Genomic DNA, 23,132 nt, shown 5'->3' with positions numbered 1-23,132 from the left:
TATGCAGTAACTATAATATAGTTATGCTTGTATCTGCCCATGCGCCAGGACTTGTTCTAAGCACTTTATAGTGTAGTTCATTTTAACTCCACAATACTGAGGTAGGTACTAACTACAGATTAGGAGAGGGCACAAATGAGAAATCAAGTCACTTGTCCAAAAGCGCTCCAGCCAAGGAGCCCTGGAGTGGGGGGCTGAAACCCACATGGTCTTTCTCTGAAGCCATGTGTTCCATCGCTGAGCTCTCAAGTTGGGATCTGACCATACTGTTTTACACTGATAGGACCCAGAGCAGATGTGGATTTGCTGATGTATCTGGGCTTTCCTGGAAGCACTGCTCTGCTGCATAATGGAATCCAAGTACAAAAACATTTGTCTATCTATATATCTAAAAGAATCCAGATGTTAATTCCAACTCCAGCTGGAGCTCCTTAAACACCAACTATATTTCTATTTCTATGTCAAAAAAAAAAAAAAAAGCAAATCAATTTGGGAAAGGGGTCTTGGGAGAAAAAGTTTCTTTAATCTTTCCCCATCATGAGAATAGCTGGATATGGGGCCTTGTGAAAGCTTCAAAGTGGCAATCTGACACGAATTGTGGGATCAAAGCATCCTTCACTGCCATGAAAGCCTTAAAGAATTTAATAAAGTAGGAAAGATAGAAAAACACTTTTGTTCACTTCATATTCAATCTGGCACACCCCTGTGAAATGGCATACTAACCCAGAAAACAGGAAACTCAAAACAACATCATATAATCAAGTCCAAGAAGACACCTCAGCTTCTGCTGCCACAAGCACAGAACCATACAAGGGCATTGGGACAGAACAGGTTACCCTCAGCAAGGGCTAGTTAAGGTCACAATGTTTAACTGGGTGCTCAGGCCTTTTCTTTTAATATCCTTTGAGGAATCATAGAACCTAACTGATCTGAGATCAACCCATTCTACAAAGCATGACTACACTCTAGGTGATCTCATTTGTTAGTAAATCAAAAGCAGTCACCAGTTAGGTATGTCCCAGCCTTGAGAAAAGCTACAGGCCCAGAGACTACTACTAATTATGCAAAATATGTGTCACCACTAGCGACTGTATGAGCCACTCTGGGGGATAGCAGGTTGGATTTATTCTTGCAGAAATGTAGCTGGGAAGACTTATGACTCTCAGAAGAGTCAAGTTTATTGCACCATGTTTAGCTTTAACAATTCCTCCCTCTGAGAAAAGAGTATGTTAACATTGCATGGCTAACTTCTGCTTCGTCATGCACGAAGTCAGATTTGCACAGTGTAGCATGTGTGTCAAGCCTGGGGCAAGTCAGGTTTTTAGTACTGTACCTTGACTTATCCTATATCCTCACTGTTGGTACAAAACATGCTGACTCCAAGACTCAGGCTTCCATCCATTGCATAATTCAGGTACAGATCTGGTTTGTTGTGTGTTTTTTTTTCCAAATGGAAGGGAGTGGAAAATTGTGAGGAATACTGCCTTTATGGTCACCTTATTAGGAGAGTGCTTGGTGTCTGATATTTTTTCATTGCCTTTAGCGTGGTCCAGATTCTCCTAAAGACTGACCTTCATCACTTGTTTTAGTGCCTGTGCTCTGCAAGTGTTCAAGTGCATGGCCACTATGCAGAAGGATAAAGAACCAATGAGTCCTAAGTGGATTGATCAAGACCAGGGGATATAGTTAGTCCTGAATGCACACACACATCCTAACCAGCTTACTGAAGGTGCTCCAAAATATTTGTATTCAACATAGATTCTCTTTACATTAAAAAAATTGTGGTAAAATATACATAATATAGAAATTAACATCTTAACCATTTTTAAGTACACAATTTAGCAACATAAAGCCACTAGTATTGTTGTACAACCATCAGTTCCATCCCTCTTGAATTTTTTATCATTCCAAACTGAAATCCTACACCTTTTTTTTTTTTTTAAAGATTTTATTCTTTCATTCACGAGAGACACACAGAGAGAGGCAGAGACATAGGCAGAGGGAGAAGAAGGACCCCAGGATCACGACCTGAGCCGAAGGCAGACGTTCAACTACTGAGCCACCCAGGCATCCAGAAATCCTACATCTTTAAATAGTAACTCTCCATTGTTCCCTCCTCCAGCCCCTGGTAACTATTATTCTACTTTTCTATCTCTACGAATTTGACTAGTCTAGGTGTTTCACGTAACGGGAATTATACAATGTTTGTCCTTTTGTGTCTAGCTTATCTAATTTAGCAAAAATGTTTTCAAGGTTTTTCCATATTGTAGCATCTACCACAATTTCATTTCTTTTTAACACTGAGCTATCTTCCTCTCTCTGCTTTTTAATAGTTATAGAAATCACACTTTTGAGTACACTTTCTTTGTAAATTTCTCTGTACCCAAAAGTAGGACTTTTCTTCTTTGTTTTAGATAGAGCTGTCATCTACAGAGCAAATGGCATATTCAGTGAAGAGCCCGGTGCCCATACGTGTGTGTGTGTGTGTGTGTGTGTGTCTATTAAGTGGACAGCTACAAATCAGAGTCTGTTTGTGTGGTGCGAAGGCAGAGCAGAGGCCATCTTGGCTAAATCTAATGGAAAGTAAGCCTCAAGGTTATACAGATGCAGGAAAAGACTGGAAATGATCTTGCTCTGGAGAATGCTCTTGCCCCACCTGGGTCTAGTATCATGCCTTTTTTTTTTTTTTTTTCTCTCTGCCTCTGAGATCATATCACTCTTTGGGCTTCAACTCTCACCTCTAGTTAAGACACTTTGGAATCTCTTTTTCCAGCTCTAGACTGCCCACTGAGCTATAAGACAAAACTTTTTGATAGCCTGCCCGAAACTCACTGGTCCAAAATATAACTCATTCTCCAGCATCCTCAATCAAATTTTCTTGACAAGGGGGTCATTATTCTTCCTATGACTCATGTATAAGATCTCAGGACAGCTTATGATGTTTATCATGTCAATTTTCTATTGTCATACTCATGCTCATTCTCTGGCTCAAGCTAGTTCTCTGAGTCTGATCCAAACTGCACTATAGTTTTCTAGCAACCTCGAAGAGAACTTTCTGTGGTGGTGGAAATATCCTATATTTGCACTGTCCAAAATGGTAGCCACTAGCCACTTGGAGCTACTGAGCACTTGATAGGTGGTTGGTGCAGCCAAAAACTGAATTTTTAATTTTATTCAATTTTAATACCTACGTAGCTCATGGTTACCATGTTGGGTGGCAGGGTACTAAACGGTCTGGCAATCACCTGCAGGCTCTCCCGGATCTGGTCAAGAAGGTGCACTGTAACCAGGGTAAATATGCTACAGCCTCTTTAAAAATTCCCAGTGGGGGACTCACGGCTCACAGGATGAACTCCAAAGACCCCAGGAAGGGGTTATATAATTTGTCTCTAAACTACTTTTCTAACTAACTCCATATTTGAGGACTTCCTTTCCATCCCCAGTCTAACTCAACATGTTGTATTCATCAGATGTACTCTGCAGGCTCTCTCCTGTATGAATTTGTCCACGCTGGTTCATTTGTCATTTCCCTGTATGTCTCTGCTTACGCAAGCCCTGCCCACCCTGCAGGACACACCTCAAACAGGTGTCTTCCTCAAAGCCTTTCCTGGCTCCCATCCTACCCCCAAGGGGAAGGTAAGTCCTTCCTCACTACGCTCCCAGATTCTTTTGGTTGTATCTTATGTAACAGGTCATCATCTGTGCTGCAACAGAGGTTAATTATTTATATACCCTATTTCCCCTAATATAATAAATTTGGGATACTATCTTGTTTATTCAATTTAATACATAATAGTTACTTTGTTCACAGTCTTACGCGTGGAAGGCTCTCAATGAATACATTAATTGAATGAAGTATCAAATTTACCTCATATGAAACAATAGATTCAGAGTAGTCTTTATATTTAAATACTAGGACAAATAATATGACAAGAAAATCTGGCTCACACACTAAATAAAAATATTTGCCTTAAAGTCAGTAGTTTATGACAGGGTAAGTTAGTGAACCTAGGTCTTCTGTATCTAGAGCTACATCTTCTATTTTAGAAAAACCTGTGTATGAAGGCAGCAAGTGAGCTTACCTGATAAGCTTTGGGATTATGTCTAGTGTAGAGCAGAAAGCGAGTATTTATCTCCTCTGGAGACCAGGGCAAACCTGCCAACTGTCTTGACCAAGTCCCAGTCCATGGTAAACCATCTTTAAAGCACCCCACCCTTTCATAGCAAACTTCTTTTCCTGCAGCAAAAAGATGGAGTGTCAGTATTGTAGGAAGCAGGCCCAGAGAGAGGCTGTGTTTCCCACCACGAGGGTTCTGAAATAAGTGTTTAAGTTAAGCAAGTCTGGCTCAGGAAGACTCTCTTTAAAATATGTTCTCCTCTCCCCTTCCCATATTATTTCCGACCATGACTTTGTAGATCACAGTGTGGCAGGGGAGAGCATAGTGGCTTTGGAATCAGACATTCCTGGCTTTGGGCAATTCTTTTACCTTTTAAGAGTTTCCATTTCTTCCTCTGCAAAGTGAAGTTAATCCCACTTACCTTACAGCCTTAATAGGAAGACTAAATGAACTATTACATAGGACAGCCCTTGTGAATGGGCCTGGACGTAAGAGGGGATACTGTGAATTCCCTGAATTCCTGCCTTTTCTTATGAGACTGAAAGTTTTTGATGAAAGGGATCTTGGAGTCCCCAGAGCCTAGCACTATGCCTGACATGGAGTAAGAGTCCGGCATAGGTCTCCCAAGAGTATAGTTGACAGCAAAGGTCTATTCAGTTGTAACCAAGTCTCTTTCTTCTGGCGCTCACCTCACTCATCTCCACAAAGAGAAGCTTTCGGGAAACTGAGTCTTAATGTTTCTGTCATCCACTGACTGATTTACCTTTTCAACATGGCCTTTCTTTTTCACTTAATAGTCAAAAACAACTTCATTTTCTGCTGTTTAAGGGAGGAATAATATTATTCAATAATAATTATTATTTATTCAATTTATTATTATTTATTCAATTGATTTTCATTTATTCATTTTGTGACTATTAGTATTGGAGGAGCTGTTCGAAGTCTTGAATTTGAGAGTTTTCTTTTATCACTTACCAAAAAATGTTGAATAAGTCTTTCACTTTTGAGTCCATCGGATTTTACTTTAAAATTTTAGGAGAGTTTGCGTTTTCTCCATTCCCTAATCTCATTGTTAATGAGATTCCGTAATAAATATAAAGAGAGAGAATAGAGAATTACAATTTTTTTAATCAAAGAAGTGTTTGTACATTAAAAAGAAATTGTAGATGATCAAATATCCCTTGCTCATCCCCAAACTCAGCTCTCTCTCCAGAGGCGGCAGTTCTTCTGGTGGTTACCCCCATATGTATATATAACGTGCTTACACTGCCAAGGTTTGATTTATTAACTTCAGTCACACATGATCTATGAACTTGCTTCAATAATAAATGAGGATTTAACCCACCTATCATTAGGATCAGCCAAGATCAGGGCAAGAAACAAATCACAATGGTTATTTTAACTGTGAGAGTTTAATAGAACGAATTGTTATCAATCAGGTATTGAAGGCAAAAAGGGAGACTGTGTAGTAGCTCTGATGTGACAACTGCAGGGAGCAGCTTCTATCAGGGGGCTGGTGAAAGACACAGAAGAGGTTCAGTTATTCAAATGAGGAAACTTGGAGGAAGGGCTGCTAACCCTGGGGGAGGGGTGCTGTCTCCAGAGCTGGGGTTTGGTCCCTGAAGAGGGGGGCTATATGGCTAGTGCTGGCATCTGTGAGTGGGCACCGTGCACCTGGTTCTGAGACTTTTAGAACGGCTGCAAACTGGAGCCACCTGCTGCTACTGGATGATTGTTCATGCAGGGGTGAAAAGTCATTGCTGGAAAAACACTGACAGGAACCAGGAGCCAATAGAAAGGAACACCTCCCTTCTCCCACATGGAGCCTCAGTGTCCCTCTAGCATCCCTACCAACAGCGCTTCTCTGGGAGTGGCTGAACAGGGTCAACTGTGGTTGTGCATCCCAGGCTGGCCAGGCAAGGGCTGGCCTGAAGCTCAGGACAAGAGCTCCTACAGGTCCTGCTGTCCATTGTCTCAATTCTTCCTTCTATGACACTATTTTTAGCTTTCACTGTAAACTTAAATAGTAACCTTTTTTTTTTGAGAGAGAGAGAGAGGAGAGAGAGAGCGCATGCGTGCATAGAGGCAGGAGGGGCAGAGGAAGAGGGAGAGAGAATCTTAAGCAGCCTTCATTACCCAGCATGGAGCCCAACGCAGGGCTCAATCTCAAAACCCTGAGATCAGGACCTGAGCTGAAATCAAGAGTAGGATGCCTAACCAAGTGAGCCACCCCAGGCGCTCCAGTAATCTTCTGTTTCTTGATCCATACCTCCTACTCCTCATAACTTGGCTGCCTACCTTTGCAAGACAAGTTTTAAGCCATGTTGCCTGTCTTCCTCCCATCTTCCAAGATTTGCCAGCTGCACTTTGACTTTCATACCGTCAAAGTTGATAACATTCAGACTTTGTTCTATAATCATAATTAAGTCTTTCATGTTTTGTCTGTAGGCTGGCTCCAAAAAATTGAATGTCAATAAACAGAATTTATATTATTATGACTAGATAAATATTTTTCCTTTCAGAGCCAGCTAGCATGCTATAATTACATTTCCTTGTCTGCACTCTTTATTCAGTTTCCCATTCCTTTCAAAGGAGAATATTCAAATGAATTATCTTTTCATAGACATGAAGTGCTCAAGATCAGTGTCATTTTAGTTTGCTCCATATTTGGATCATGATTTTCTTGTGCTGTTTTCATTTTCCTGGATTCTCTGGTGCCTTTGTTTTTCTAGTTGCAAGAGTAAACACGTGCCCTCTTCAATGCATCCCTAGTATAGTGCGACTCCTCCATCAATATTTCTCCTGCCTGGAATCTATTCTGTTTTTTCTGTTGAAGCACACATCTATCCAGTTCTTATTTGGACCAATGAGTTCACATTCGATCGTGCCTTTTTAAAAAAGATTTATTTATTTGAGATAGAAAGCATTGGTGGGGAGGGGCAAAGGGAGAGGGAAAGAGAGAATCTCAAGCAGACTCTACATTCAGCAAGAGCCTGACTTGGGGCTCCATCTCATGACCCCGGGATCATGACTTGAGCAGAAATCAAGAATTGGATGCTTAACCAACTGAGTTACCCCGGTGCCCCTGGATCATGCCTTTCTAATTATAACCTTCTGTTTTTTCTAGAATATCTAACTGACTTTATTTTTTGCATTGCCTGGCTTCATACTCTCTCTCTCTCTCTCTCTCTCAATACATTATTCAGTCTATGGAAGTGAGTTTGGATTTTGAAATGAAGAATGTTGTAAATACTCTCTATCTTCTATGGTTGTAACTTACCAGGGTCCTTTAAATTTTCACTTCTTGAATTGCCTAAATACTTGAATATATTTGCATTTCTGGCCCTTTGCACATCTGTGGGTGAGATCTTCGTGTCCTATGCACTTTTTTCTGATTTTTTGTAAAAACTCTTTGAATTGTAGAGAGATTTGCTCCTCTTTGGTCAGCTATTGAGAAAAGATATTCTAGTTTGCTGTTTATATTTTTGTTTTATAGAAGTTTCACATTTTACCCAACAAAATGATCAATCTTTTCCTTTATGGCTTTGGGGTTTCTTCTTGTTTAGAAAAGCCTTCCTTACTTCAAGACTATTAACAATGTCACTGTTTTCTTTAATACTTTTCTTGTTTCACACTTTTATTTTAAATGTTCATTGATCTGAGATTTATTTTGGTATAAAGAGTAAGATTTCCATCTAGAATTTCAATTCAATTTATATAGGTATAATCATTTTAATTTCTTCCACATCTGTGGTTATTTCCCTGTGTTTATTTAAGTCTGTCATCATGGTTTTCTATTTTTCTATTTTTTTAGTTTTATTAAGCAACCACCACACATATCTATCAATTAGATTGCTTTTCTCATATTTTTCCAATGTATTAACCTCTACTTTTATTTTCATTAATGAAATTCTTCCTTCACTGTTACTTGTTCTTTTTCTAGTTTCTTCAGTTCTTGAGTCATTATATTTTGATATATTCTGCAATTGAAATGTTTTATTTCCTCTTTGACCTAAAAGTTCTTTAAAAGAGCATCTGAAATATAGCACATTACGTGAAGCTAAGTTTAATTGGTTAAGAAATCATATAGGTTGGCATATCAGTTCATATTTTCTTAATTCCCATTCTCTAAATGAGTCATTTCTCTATCTTACCATGAGCAGCCTTTCTTAATGACATGAAAATCTTTAAAACAGATTCATTAATTTATTCAAGAAATATTTATTCGAGTGCCTATTATGCACCAGATATTATTCTCAGAACTGGGGATTCAACAGTGGGAAAAATAATCCTAGCCCTCGAGGAGTATAGTCTAGTGGGGTTGTAGGGACAGTGAATAAGTAAATAAAATGAAGGTACGGGTGTGTTTAGGTGGGGAGGGGCTTACTGTTTAAATAGAGTGGCCAGGGAAGACCTCATTAAAGTAAGTGTTATTTTTTTTTTCCCTTAGGCAGGTTCCATGCCCAGCCCAGAGCCCAACATGGGGCTTGAACTCACAACCCTGAGATTAAGACCTGAGCTGAGGTCAAGAGTCAGACGCTTAACAAGTGAGTCGCCCATGCACCCCTAAAATAGGAGACATTTGAATCCATAACTGAAGGCGGTAAGGAGCAAAGTACAGGGATTTCTGGTGGAGGGCAGCATTCTAGACAAAGGGAAGGGAACATTCAAGCCTCTGGGGGGAAGGAGTGTGCTTAGGATGACTGAGGAATTATGAAGAGGCCACCTTGACCAGAGCTCAGGGAACAGTGAGGAAAGACATGTCCACTGCACCTTATTCTGTGGTTTCAAAATCTAAAAATCTCTGGGGAAAAGAAGTAGGGTTTTGATTTTCTTGTTCCTCTGTTTTTCAATTTGCAGCAGACTCATTTGGCAGCAAAAACTGACCTAAGGCTATATATATACATTTGTTATCCCACATAATATGAATATTCATAGATTTTATCACAAAAATAGTTGTGTGGTTGTTTGCAGGGTGCTGCCCCAGATTCCTCTCAGGGTTTTATATTTTATAGTGTACTTACCACAGTCCCTTTCTCAAATTAAAAGAAAAATCTGAATTCTGAAACGGGATTGAATGATGGCAGACAAGTAGCAGAGGATGATACTAGAGAGGCTACAGAGGAATAAAGCATGCAGCACTTGGCAGGTCATTGGAAGAACTTCAGCATTTACTCCAAGGTGAGGGGGATAGTCACTAGAGGGCCCTGGAAAGAAAAGTGATGCAGACTGACTTAGGTTGGCTTTTGTTCTGAGAATAGATTGGAGTAGAAGAAGGGGAGAGGCAGAGAGAACAGCCAGGGGGCTATTGTAGTAAACTAGACAAGAGAGAGTGGTGATAGTGGGGGAGGCAGTAAGAAGTGGTCTCAGGTTCTGGATAAATTGTGAAGGAGGATCCAAAAGAATTTACTGATTAATTGGCAGGGAGGTGTGATAGAAAAGTTGAGGATGATGTTGCGGTTTATGGATGAAGTTCCCAGAAGACTGGAGTTGCCATTAATTGAGATGGAGAAACTCTAGAAGGGACAGGTTTGGGAGTGGAATCAAGAGCTCAGCTCTGCATATGTAGCTTCTATAAGAATTAGACAAATAGTGGAGATGCCACAGGAACAGTTGGCTATGAGACTGGATTTCCAGGGAGAAGTTTAGCTGGAGACAGGAACTTGGAAGTCTTAAACCTAAAGTTGGTATTTGATGTCATGAATATGGATAAGATCACTAAGAGAGTGACGACAGGTAAAGAAGAGGGATAATCTAAGGATGGAGTCCTAGGACACTCCATCATTAAAACATCAGGAAGATGATGAGAGGGAAGCAGAGAAGACTGCCAAGAAGTCATCAGAGGAGCAGGAAGAAATCCAGAAGAATGTGGCATCCTAGAAGCCAACTTAAAAAAACCTGCTGCTAGCGGAGGGAGCAATCAAGAGTACCAAATACTGCTAAGTCTAAATGAATGAGGATGGAGAAATGACCACTGGCTTGTCAACATGGGAGTGACTAGTGGCCATGACAATTGCAGTTTCTGGGGTGAAAGCCTGATTGGAGTGAGTTCAAAAAAGAAGGAGAGGAGAAATAAGAAACCTCACGTACACAACTCAAAAGTGGGTTTTAAAGATGGGTGAAATAACACGTTTGTGTGCTGTGGGGAATGTCCCAGAAAAGAGGAAGAAAAGTGGTGGGGCAGGAGAAATAGAAGAGAGTATTGTTGAGTAGAATCCTTGAGCAGGTGAGAGGAGATGTGTAACACATACATAGGGGGAAGGGCTGGCCTTCGTGGAAGCAAGGACAGCTCATCTCTTGTGAGAGAGAATGCAGAATGTATGGGCAGGTGCATGCAGGTAGCTGGTCAGATGTGGTACTGGGAGCTCCAGGAAGGCCTCTTCTCTTTGTTTCCATTTTCTTACAAAGGGGGAAATAGGAATGCAGGCCATCAGCTGGGTGAGCAGGGAGGTGTTGGAGGTTTGAGTAGAGAGGAGAAGAATGGAACGATCCAGGAAGCCAGGCATATGAATAGACGAGGGGAGAAGAGTAAGATGGCTTGGCAGCTTCAAGGTCCCTTTCAGCCTGATTAACCATGAATTCGCAGTGAGACGGTCTGCATGGTATGGGGTTTTCTCCAGGCACACTCAGCTGCCCATTCGGCTGTACAAAGGAGATGGAGTGTTGGATTTAACCGGGATTGAGGTTAAGCCAAGAGAAGCCAAGCAGCAGAGAGAAGTTCAATGTGTATGCTAAGGAGTGATTATGATGGACCATGGGATTTAAACTGAGTAAGGAGGGAACTGAGGAGAGAGCTTCCAAATAAATTTAAAAACAGGCAGTTATACGAAATTTAGACTATATATGTGTGTGTGTATATTTGTACAGCACACATATATTCATTACAGAGCTGCCATAATTAAAAATTTGAGTCTACATCACATTTGTACTGTTACCTATATTGGCATCCATTACATTTGTAGCAGAGTCCATTTGCATTCAGTTCTTTGGTAGCTGCCATTTTACAGTTTGTGTTCAATCCAATAAACCTGCAAACAGAAATCACTCCCTACTGAAAAGCATACATTTCTGATGGGCCTAGAGAAGACTTGTCAATCACAGCTGTGTCTCTGGAGCTTAACACAGCACCCGGCACATAGTAGGTGATTGTGTTTGCTGATTAAAATAAAACATATTTTCATCCTTGTTCAGAGAGGATTATGAGGGGTGGGCTGTGTGTAGAGATAACAAAGAAGCCCCGAACCTGGGAGGAGGAGAGACCACCAGAGGAAAGAAGGTGGCAAAAAAAGGAAAATGGACCAGGGCAAATGTCACTCACTCAACTCTGCTCTGGAGCTCATCAATCTAACTGCTTTCAGCATTCAAATCAGGCTGGTTTTGGGAGCAGGACAAATATGGAAAATAGAGCACACTTCCTAGAATATACTAGAACTAACAATACCTCCATCCACTTTTATCCCATAGGACAGAGCTGGAGGGCAGAGACTAAAAACAGTGTGATATTCTTTGATTCTCTTTTGGTTAAAACATATCAACTAACTTTTGTTGTGCTTATAGGATCACCATTGAACCAAGGAGGTGAAAACAGAGAAAATCAACCAACACATAGGAGATGCATAAGGATATAAAGAGTGCAAGTCAATATTGAGTTAGCGGGTCAGAAATGTTCACAGAAAAAAAAAAAGAAATGTTCACAGACCAAAATCCCTTCCCGAAATCATGATCCAAATAGAAAAATTCAACTTGGAATTTCCAATTGGCATTACTTATGCATTCATTCATTCATTCATTCATTCATTCATCATCTACAGTGAATCAGGTACTGAAATCAGAAATATGAATGTATTTTCTCATTTACTGTTACACATCTATCTTAGAAGTGAAGAAATTAAGATTTTGACAGATAAGCTATTTATCTCGTGAACCTTATGGACCAAGTCCATAGGCAAATACGCACAGACCTGGGAGCTCAGTACAAGACAATCCAGCAACTTTTATATTATTGGAAACAGATGGTTATATACTCATCAGATTTAGTATTACTAAATTAATGCATTTCCCTTAGATACTTTTATGGCAAAAATCAAAATATAAACAGAGTCAGTATTTCAAAGTCCATGTTAATCACATTTTGGATGTGACTCACTATACTCCCTATTTTTAAGGAACTAATGAATTAAGAGTCTTACCTGTTGATGTGCTGAAGAGTAAGAGTGGAGCAATCCAAAATGCAAGCATCTAAGTTGATTTTTAAAATCACATCAACTCTTCTTGAAGGTTTTTACTTGTAAAATCACCTTGCTATAAAATATTAAGCGATTTTCTCCAAAATGATACCATTCAACATTTAAATTCTAGGTCCAGAGGAACATGGAGCTCACACCACCTTTAATCCCCTGTGCCCCACAAAGTAATGTGCCATAGCCTACACTCCTGGCTCCACTTTGAGAGATATAATTAGCAGGGTGTGTCTTCTAGTAGGTGATTGGTAATTAAAACTTCTGAGGTTTTGCTGTTTCATCATTAGCAATATTTTGGTTAAGCACACACTGAGTCACTCTTGAAGTTATTTTAAGGCTTTGAGATGATAGATAACAAACATTTAAAAGGCACAATGTTTCTAAATTAGGATTATACATTTGGAGTATTCTACCCTTAACACATTTCTGAGTGCACACATTCACTTACTACGAACAGACTCCTAAAATATGTATGAATTAAACCATGAACATGTCTAATAATGGCTAACCTCCCCATCTTACCTGTGTGGCAATATAACGTAGCAGTACCGTCATCTAGAGCCCAATCACCTGGGTCCAAATTCTGGCTCTGCCACTTATTAGCTGTGAACCTTGGGCTAGTGAGCCTCACAGCACCTTTCCTCCCTTGTAAAATGGGGATAATCATGGTTCCTACCCCATGGGGTCATTCAGGTGATTGAATTACTTATTATATGAGTAGCACATACTAGACAGTACTATATTAGGAGTTAATTTTATTTGTTAGTTTTCAACTATATTAATGGTTATGAGAACAAATTTACTATATCCACATATAGCTAAATACACCACTTACATCATGGTACACGCACTTCACAATGAACTTTAATGTAATGAAAACCTGCTTGTTGGCTACTACATTAACTTAGAGCGACTGAATTCACAGATATCCTCAGTCAATTTCTCAATTTTTATATGTTCATCAAAGATGGCTGAAAGTCATTTCTTGATTTTTCTTAGGTCTTTTCCTCTTACCATAACAACATTAGGATTTTAAAGTATTTCTGAAGCATTCAGCCCTTTCATACAAATCTTGTTACATTATGAAAGGATCAGACAAAGAAGAGATTATGACCAAGACTAGTCGCAAGTCTTGGGTGCTTTATTTGGTTAAAGTATTTCCTGGAACTGATAGCGGCCAGTCCACCCCAGCACGCAGGCATCCAGACACCCAGTAGTTAGAGAATGGGCCATTCAGCAGCTCTGAGCCAGTGCCTGGCACGCTGAGTGCCCAGCAACTACGCCATGGAAAAGGCATGCTCCAAAAACTTCACCAGTTGCAATTGGTCATTTCCCCAAGAATCAATGTTTTCAGCCACACGTGCAGGATCAGCATGAATAGCATAATCATCAGTAGGTCCTCTCAGAAGACAACCTCTTACTCATGTCTCCATCCCAAGGGTCAAGCATAATGCCTGGAATTTAGCAAGTGCTTAATGAGCAGTTTTAAATGAAAAAAATACCAAGATCTACAATGATCACATAGGAACTTTTCCCAAATCACGCCCTCTTCCGTGTTTCCACAGCACTTTTCAATGAATCTGCTATAGCAATTGGCATGTCATAGAATGGCTAGGCAGTTACCAATTTGTCTCCTCCCCTAGGCTGAACTGTTCAGAGACAAGGACTGGTTTTTGTAGCATTGATTTTCATTGATCTCACATCATTTGAGGAAGTTCTTACTGTAGAGAGAAGATCATTCGGAGAGTGTAAGGCTCATTATACTTGAACAATTATATTTAACAATTGTCAGATAGCTGCTTGCTGAAATCATGGTCGTTCTGCCTGAAAAAAAAAAATGTCAGAGAGAGCAGTTAACAAGAGCGTTTAAAAGTTCATCATGAAATTAAAGCTCCGCTTGTAGGTGCCAGCACACCAAAATGAGGAAAAACAGCCAATCAGTTGAATTCTTGATTCAAGAAGAGAGAATAATTCAATTAATTTTGCCCTTGAGATGATAAATTATTTTTAGGATTTTAGTAAGGCAGAGAACCTTTAAAGATGTCATGATGAATATTTCAATATTAATGTCAGAACCCCAAAGAATATGGCTGTAGTTTTAAAGATCACTTTTTCGGCTATTTCTTAATGCATGGCATTTTAAATTATCCAAGATTTCCAGGAGGCCAGGATTTCGTCATGGTCATTTTGGTGAAGGAAAGAAAGAGTGTAGTACAAAGACAAATACCTGAGTAATCTCAGCAAACCAAATACTTGTACAGCTACTACATGCCAGGCACAATTCCAGTTTCTCATGCTATATCCATGAATAAAAGACAATAAAGACTCTGCCCTCTTGAATATGACAATTGGGAAGGCAGCCAATAAACACCATATACAAGTAAATTATAGAGTATGGTGGTTTAAGTACTATGGGGAAAAAAAAGAAAGCAGAATTTGCGATTTGATTGGAGGAGAGGGTTGTTATTAAGTTTGGATGATCCAGGGAAGCCTCACCAAGAAGGTGATGTTTGAACAAAGACTACTGGCGGAGGCGAGGGAGGTAAACTTTGTTACTCTCCAGAGGAACAGGTGGTCCCAGGCCTTGAGGTAGGAGTGTGCCTCCTGTTTTTGTGAAAGAGCAAAATGGTCAGTATGGCAGGAGCAGAGGAAGGGGAGCAGGAGATGAAGCCACAGTGGCACCTGGGGGCCAGAGTGGGTAAGGTTTTATTGGTCATTGTAACAACTTCAGCTTTCCCTCTCAGCGAAAAGAGAGCCATTGGAGGGCGCTGAGCAGAGGAGATCTGGTCTGCCTGTGGTTGTAACAGGGTCTTTCTGGCTGCCCTGCTGCCAAGAGACTGAAGTAGGGAAAGAGAAAAGCAGAGAAACCAGGTAGGAGGCTCTTTCAGTAATTCAGGTGAGAGATGATGGTGGTTTGGACCAAGAAGGTGCCAACAGAGGTGGTGGGAAGTGGACTGGCTCAGTATAGAGTCTGAAGGTAGAGCCAATAGGGTTTCCTTTCTTACTATGTCTGTTCTTCAACTTAGCTCTTGAAGTTGAAGCTCAATGACACAGGGAAGCCCCCAGTGTGTTTTGCAGAGGTACAAAAATCTACTCACGTTTTTTTCCCGTTTTATTTTTGAGTAACAGATTTTTCTCTCATGAGTATCGTCAGAATAATTCTTATGATGTTTGAAAGGACAAAAAGATTTTAATGAATTTGTTCACAGCTTGATTGGTTTAAGGAATGTAGTTTTTCTGCAAATTTTTAGAGATGTATCCCTGAAACAGATTATGCTTCTGGAGTCTGTCTCTGTAGTAAGACTTTATTTGTATGCACAATTTGTAGTACTATGCCACTTGTAGGCAGACATAAAACAAGCATCTCATGTGAAAAAATAACCTCTACCAAGGAAATATTATTGTAAACTATTACTCGGTGAACTATAGACTGTAATTAGATAGTCATCACATACTTGTTAAATTATACACAGTAAAAATATACATTGCATCAACACAATTCATTATAATTACAAGTTACTCTAGAAGGCTACTTGAAGTTTCCAAGTAGTACACTTTTCATAATAGTAATGTACTATATTAGAATGCGTATTAAAATTACACTTGAAAAAAAATAACTTAAATTCTCCCACGTTCAGGAAAGAAATTGGAACATATAGAAAAAAATATCACTGTCAAAGAGGCAAGGGAAGGAGAGGTTACCAGGATTTATATTGGCAGTTCATGTAGGAGACTTCAACACAGTTTGAAAAGGCCTAAATTCTAGAAGTGGATTCTCATAGGATGAATATAGTAGCATGGTGATTTGGGGCCTGGACTTCAGAGCTGGATCTGGGTTCGTAGCCAGTCAGGACCTCTTTAGCTGTGCAATTGCTGGCAACTTAACCTCTCTGAGCCTCAGATTCCCTATGCACACTGGTTAAATAGATAAGCCCCATGATCTTACCTGCACTAATTTTATTTTTAATATCAGTAAGTTGGCCTTTTCTCCTTTATCCAACTATTCATTTCCTTCCTTCCCACCCCCCAGCTTTATTAAGGTAAAATTGGCAAATAAAATTGTATATGTTTAAAGTGTACAATGTGATGATATCTGCTATACATACATTGTGGAATCATTATCACAGTCAAGGGATGTCAGTGTTCTTGGGAAGATGCAGTGAGCATGCTCACAAAGAGCCTGGCCTCCACGAGGCACAGAGCAAACCATAAATGGGAGATGTAAGAACAATTACTATTGTCTTAAGTCCAACCCAGGCTCCTGTTACGTGCGAGGTGGTACAGAACGAATGTTACTAAGAGAGGCTGGGCGACTTGTCCAAACAAGCCCAGGAGAAAGGCAGGACTAGAAGGGAGGGTCATTCACAGGTAAGTCTTCCTTCCATGGATGCACAGTGCCAACAGGAAAATCTGTACGTGGACAGCTTGTGTAATTACGAAGGAAGTGTGGGCGCAATAGAAATGAACCACGGGGAGAGAGAGAGTCATGGAAAACAAGCTCATTAGGAAGCATGATGAAGTAGCTGGATACAGTGAGGAGAGGGATGATTGTAGGGTGAGGACGTCAGGAAGTGTGCTCAAGGACAGAGAACAAGAAGGTGACTTGTAGATTAGAGAGCAGAGGGAGGGGACGGGATTTGCTTCACCAGGGAATGAACGTGTTCCTGTGAGGTGCTGGTTCCACGATCAACACCATTCCTAACTTTGGTTGCTCTGTCATGGACTCCCACCCAAGGAAAAACCAGAGCTTAAGTAGATTAGTGTAAATCCTGCCAAACACATTTTAAAACCAGTCCAATGCTCATTGGTGAAAGGACTTACCATGAGTTTCAGGGCTCCCTACTAACAATACAGGTGCTTCCCCAGCAGGGGGACTCAGGGCTGATTCCCCCCTGCAAAGTATTGAGACCACATTTACCTATGTCTCTTTCTACTCTGGCTCCCCTTCCATGACATTTCCCCTTTGGTGGGTGGTGCTGGAGTGGCCGTGGGCATTTCTGGGGCCCGGCTAAGGGAGATTTAGGGAAACACCTTGTAAGTGCCTGACTCTACTGTTTACTGCTTGACTACTGACAGCTTTCAAGCCTCACCCTAACCTCCTTCCTTTCTGCGCCCCATCTGGTAACCTGATAAGAAAGCCTGAATCCTCCCTTTTTCTGCTTGAGTGGGAAGTCCGAACAGGGAATCCATGCGCATGCGTGTGGGAACCCTCACCTTGAGCCCTGCCTCCTAAGCACCATAAACTCCCCCAAGCTGGTGCCCTCTCTCTGGTCCTTTATAGACCAGCATGGATGTGCCTGCCCCGCTTTCCCAGAGATGCACGAAGTAAGTAATATTAGCTCATTTTGTTCTCACAAATACCCTACAAGGTTGATATTTTATTCTGGTAAGAAAGTTGAAGTTACAGAGGTTAAAGAAATAAACCCCAAGGCAATAATGAACATTGAGCTAGGATTTGAATGCAGTAAAACCCCTAAACACCTCACTGTCTCACAGGAGCCTTCCAAATGGTTGAGCCTCCCTGTTCCTCTGTTGTATTTACTTCTTCCTGGCTCTGGCGACACACATCCCATTTTATAGGTCCCTGAAATAACCTGTTTTGCTTACCTATTTCTATAGATTCCCTGGTTCCATTGCTGGTGGCTTTTTCAATGATTTTCCTTATTCTTTATCTACAATTATTCCCCAACATTCTCCTTCTCTCACACCATAGATTCCTAGATATTTCCACTTGAGAAAAGAGCCTTCCCTCCTATGATGTCACCTTTTGTCTCTATGTGTGAAACTTCCATCCATGCTCTTTCTGAAACTTCTGGTCCCACCATTACCAGCTCTCTTCTGGACCTTCCTAGCTAGGGGTTTTAAACGAATCATAGAGTCATCCCATCCATGTTCTAAGAAACTCTTCTCTCCTTGGAGCTTTTCTTCTCACCTTCCCTGTTTCTATTGTAGGAACCACTATTCTTTGATGCTCTCTAGAGCCCTACTGATTCTTCCTCTATGGTGTCTCCTTTGTTCATTTCCTGTGAAACTCACTGTCATGATCCCTGCTCAGGACTTCATCTCTTGCCTGAAATACTGCTCCTCTTTCCCCAACCATGTGTCCTGGACGTTATTTATAGACCAACCATCTTGAATCCTACCTCTGATCACATTCGCCTCAAATGTCTCTGTCAAATGAAGCTCAAGCTACTTAACTTGGATAAAGGACCTCCTTGTCCTCTCCTGACTTTAGCTTTTGAGCCTTCAAGTCCACGCCCCTCCACACCCATTGCTCCTGTCAATTTCTCTCATCAACTTGCTGAGGTTTTGGTTACTGCTGGTTCTTCCAGCTAGATGGCCCTTCTCCACCCTTCTCTACATGTTAAACACTCCTCACAATTCAAGGCCCAGTTCAAATGTGACAGTATCTTTCCTGAATATTTCTCCTGATTCCCCTCAGTCATGTAAGTTTTCTCCAGTTTCTGAATACCCACCTAACTTGTATTATTTTTATTCTTTATATAACTTTTAATTTTATTATTCCATTTTTAATTTTTTTCTGTTCACCTTTGTTCCTCCTTTCATCCATTTTCCCACCCTCCACCTCCGTAACAACCAAGCTGTTCTGTTATCTATGAACTTGATTTGTTTTCTTTTTTTCTTGATTCCACATATAAAATAGATCATATGGTATTTGTCTTTCTCTGTAGGTTATTTCACTTAAGCATAATGCCCTCAAGGTCAATCCATGCTGTTGTAAATGGCAAGGTTTCATTCTTTTTTATGGCTAAAAAGTATGCCACTGTGTGTGTGTGTGTGTGTGTGTGTGTGTGTGTATGGATGTATATACCACAATTTCTTTATTCATTTATCCACTGATGGATACTTAGGTTGTTTCCATATCTGGGATGTTGCAAAAAAATGTAAATAATTATTTTTATCCTTCTTATAAATTAAAAAATCTCATGTTATTTTTTCATCCCCATTATTAAATTGTAATGAACTACTTTGTAATGTATTAAATTCAAGGCCAAGGATATATTTGTATGCTTGTGATTAGTACAGTTTTTTCCTAACACACAAATCTGATTGATTTTATTCCTCTGATTTGTCTATGAGATATAGTCCAAACTCATCAGCATGCAATGCATGGCTTTTTTCACACCACCTCCTTGGGCTTCTCCCACTCCTAGCTCTAAGGCCCATACAACAGAACCACTTAGAGCACTGCAACCAGCTCATGGTGCCCATGCTTCTGTACCTTTATTTGAGCAATTTTTGCAACACTGTTACCTTCCCTACTCCGTGGGGTAAAATCCTAAGCTTTCATTCAGATCCACATAAAGTATTACTCATTCTGTGAAATCATTCTCATCTTTAAATTAGAAATTATCACTTACTCTGGGCTCCCCCATACTTAGACACATCTCTAATTCTTATGATATTACATTATAATTAGTGACATGTTGGACTGTCTCACCTGACCCCTCATCAAAATTAAGGAAATCAGTACCTCATAATCATCTTTGTGTTCCTCAGTAGCAAGTATAAGGGGGCTGTCACTTGGTGAACACTCAAACTCAGTACTTCTAGAACAAATACTTGGACAGATGAGTGAAAAAATGAAGGAAGGAAGGAAAGAAGCAGTCTCAATATTGAATGGAGTCATCCTGATTTTGCTAAATATATAAAAAATAGAATTCTTGTCAATATTCTAAATTACTAATATAACTTTAGCAACTTATGGAAAAGGAAGCAGCTCTATGAGTGTATTCACTCTATTCTTCATGTTTTCTAGTACATGTAGACTCTTAAATAAATTAACTACAGGCCTGGTTGTCCATTCTCCTAAAGCAAGGATCACCATTATGCATTGTTCTCTTTGATATACCAAAATAGGTAGATGTATCCTAATACAACAAATGTATGTATTCCCACAACAAATAGTTCCAAGAATTCAACTTTGGTACTGATGATCATTTATCTCTTATCAGGCTAAATCTTTATTATCTCATTAATTTGCTCAGTATTATTTATTTATGCTTCCATATGTCCACAATATCTAGTTGCCATCTTAATGAATTTAAGTTTTCTGCAGAAAAGATGACCTGGGGGTAACTTGAAGACAATTGGGTTTTCTCTTTTCACAAGAAACCCAGTACTGGGGCTGTTATAGACAGAATGGTATGGCACTATTTGAGGTTTATTGAATACATATTCTTAAGCTCCTTATGTGATAAATCACAAAACACATTTTAACTAAAGCACATATTTCCCTCTGGCAGATTTTATATTTAAGCTTTACACGACAGTACATGATATCAAAAAGACAATTCAATTTGACATCTGAAGACAGTTGTGTGAGAAGGCTCTCTGGACACAGAGGGATACATAGAAATAAAGGCTCTGCTTCTGATATGACTGGCCACTATGATCTAGGCCAATAGACACTTTCTGAGTTTAATTTCCTTGTCAATAAATTGAGGAAGTTGAACTTTGTGATCTAAGGTCCTTTGCAGCACTAAAGCAGTCTAAGCTTTGAATTTTAAGGATCACATTCATAGATCATTGAGTAAGCTCATCTTGCAAGGAAAAAAAAAAACAACCTCGTCAAATTTGTCTTCCTCTCTCACAGTAATGCTTTGATCATAAAACTATCCTAAAGTGTGGTTATTCCTTGCCATCTACGCTGACTCAGTTTTTATCATAGTCAGGTGGCATGACTTTTTGGCACCACCCAGAAAGGAGCTCCTCTCTCTTGGGGCAGGACATTAAATAATTAAATAATTTTAAGAATGAAGAACGAATGACTTGAATGTCAACTAAAAAAACTCCAAAGACAGCATGTCCTGACGAATAAAGGGATTGATTCAGGTTCAGTCAAACCTGAGACCTTTCGGTGGCATAAGGAAAATTGACACCACTGTTATTTTAAAAGAACAGGGACTAAAATCCGTGCCCCCCTCCCCCTCGCCACTTCCCCAATTGTGGGAGAGGATAACAGGAAGCATTAATAACAAGTCAAATACTTTTAAGCTTCACAATAAGGATGACTCCTGGGCTGGGTCTCTGGAAAAAGAAATAGGACCAGTTGAAAGAACAGGAGAGCTCAATTTAAGGGGGAATTTTCTAATAAGTAGAATGTCCCCAAATAGGAACTCCGTAATTGATGACTTCAATAATATATTTGAGAACCTTATTACAGGGAAAGCACTTTTATCAACAGGATATTAGGGATTTAAATATTGAATCTGCCCTCAAGGAGACTATAGTCTAGTAGAAATCATATGACATGTACATAAAAAAACCCTAAAACCAGGTAGAAGGTAAAATTTATGAACTGAGTAGAAAGGTAATAAATCCAGTGTCAGTGGCAATGTTCAAGGAGAGGCTGCATGACTGTTTGGGGTGACGTAAGAGAGATTTATACATCTGGCAGGAAGTTAAACTACGCGACCTTCAAGATCCTTTCCAACAAACACTTTGTGGTTTTATTAGACTGTCACTATAGTAAGGATTTTTTAAAAAACAGGATTGTCTGATTTTTCTGTTCCACTCACATCTCAGATGTTTTTCTTATAGAAATATATCTCTATTGTATGGTATCTTTCCCCAACATTAGTTCTTAAAACAAACATTTTTAATTAATTTACCTAAAATATGTCTGAGAATTCAATCAGCTAGAAAAAGTCATACTTAAAACTATTTCTAAAAGGCAAATACAAACAACTTTTTTTCCAATATAATCATGATGGATTTTTTTAAAGGGAAACTTAAGTATTTTATATAATACAAACCAGAAAAATGGGACTAAAGTAAAAATCTTATATGCATTTTAAAATATCCATTCACTCTTCATACTATCTTAGCCTTAAGATTAATTGTTCAGAATCTTATTTCACAGTCACTCAACTTTTATTGACTTCAATATTGACAGACTTGGTACAAGTTATAAAGCCTTATGTGGCGTGATATATAATTAAAATACTTTGTCTCATAACTTATATTAATGGGTGCATGTCAGAGAATGCCAATTTGCCTCTGAGAAGAATGTAAACCCACATTAATTAATTTATTGTGGAAAAGCCTAACAGGGCCATTAACCACTTTGTCTTTGCCTTACATAGTGAAGCACTTGCCGCTACAGGCTGTGGTTAGGAGCCCTGGAGGCTCAGCCAACTCTTCCTTAATGTGACTTCTGTTAATGGTAAATTCATATTCAGCTAGCTTACTGGTAAATTTTTCAAAATGTAAGGCCACTGGATCAGATTAATTTTTTTTAAAAAAAAGCATTAGTAAAAGAGTAATTTGATTTCGAAATGATTGTGGTAAGGAAGATTCTCACTGTTCTTCCTAAACACTCATACATAGTTGAATGTTAACGGGTATGGTCCAACCATTTTTAGAGCACTGAGTTATAAATAATTAAGTAGCAGGATCTGGTGTGTTATTTATAGGTCAACATACACATACTCTGTTCTTATGCCCAAGGGTGATAAGGCTCTAACAACTAATTTAGCTCCCCAAACTGACAAGGAGGCTGCTATACAAACTGGAAAGCAAATTTATTAATGTGTAGGAGAAACATTCACTTTTGAAGAGGAAAGATATTCTGGTGCTTGGTCTCTCCCCCAGGCCAGATCAACAGTGTTGCTGTTGCTTAGTGAACACAACACCTGATCAAGGATAGGCAGTTGAAGGATATTTATGGCTACTGTTACCCATCTAGAAAAGGACCAATGCTTCTATCTCCACAGTTAACAATATCCTTGAGGCCCCTGGTTGGGTACAT

At 39.6% G+C, this 23,132-nt stretch overlaps 1 protein-coding gene and 1 long non-coding RNA gene across 4 annotated transcripts in view; one reads left to right on the top strand and one right to left on the bottom strand.

Annotated features, from left to right (window-relative positions):
* The window catches only part of PNLIPRP3 (pancreatic lipase related protein 3), a 34,507-nt gene extending 21,984 nt beyond the window's left edge, over positions 1-12,523 (bottom strand). For 2 of the 3 annotated variants that reach the window (XM_055346183.1, XM_055346184.1), the window contains exons 1-2: positions 12,308-12,523; positions 4,083-4,237 (exon numbers count right to left, since the gene is read on the bottom strand). In XM_055346183.1, the coding sequence (XP_055202158.1) occupies positions 4,083-4,237; positions 12,308-12,356 (204 nt within the window). In that variant the 5' untranslated portion in view covers positions 12,357-12,523. The other variant, XM_055346185.1, reaches the window with a different exon arrangement.
* A 2,349-nt stretch (positions 12,524-14,872) lies between these two features.
* The window catches only part of LOC129523240 (uncharacterized), a 100,682-nt gene continuing 92,422 nt past the window's right edge, over positions 14,873-23,132 (top strand). The window contains exon 1 of the long non-coding RNA XR_008667084.1: positions 14,873-14,947. This is a non-coding gene — a long non-coding RNA (uncharacterized LOC129523240). The remainder of the gene's footprint in view (positions 14,948-23,132) is intronic.

Source organism: Nyctereutes procyonoides, unplaced genomic scaffold (genome assembly GCF_905146905.1).
Source record: "Nyctereutes procyonoides isolate TBG_1078 unplaced genomic scaffold, NYPRO_anot_genome, whole genome shotgun sequence".
NCBI lineage: Eukaryota > Metazoa > Chordata > Mammalia > Carnivora > Canidae > Nyctereutes > Nyctereutes procyonoides.
Note: the sequence above shows the minus strand (reverse complement) of the source record. Positions and strands in the feature narration are given on the sequence as shown.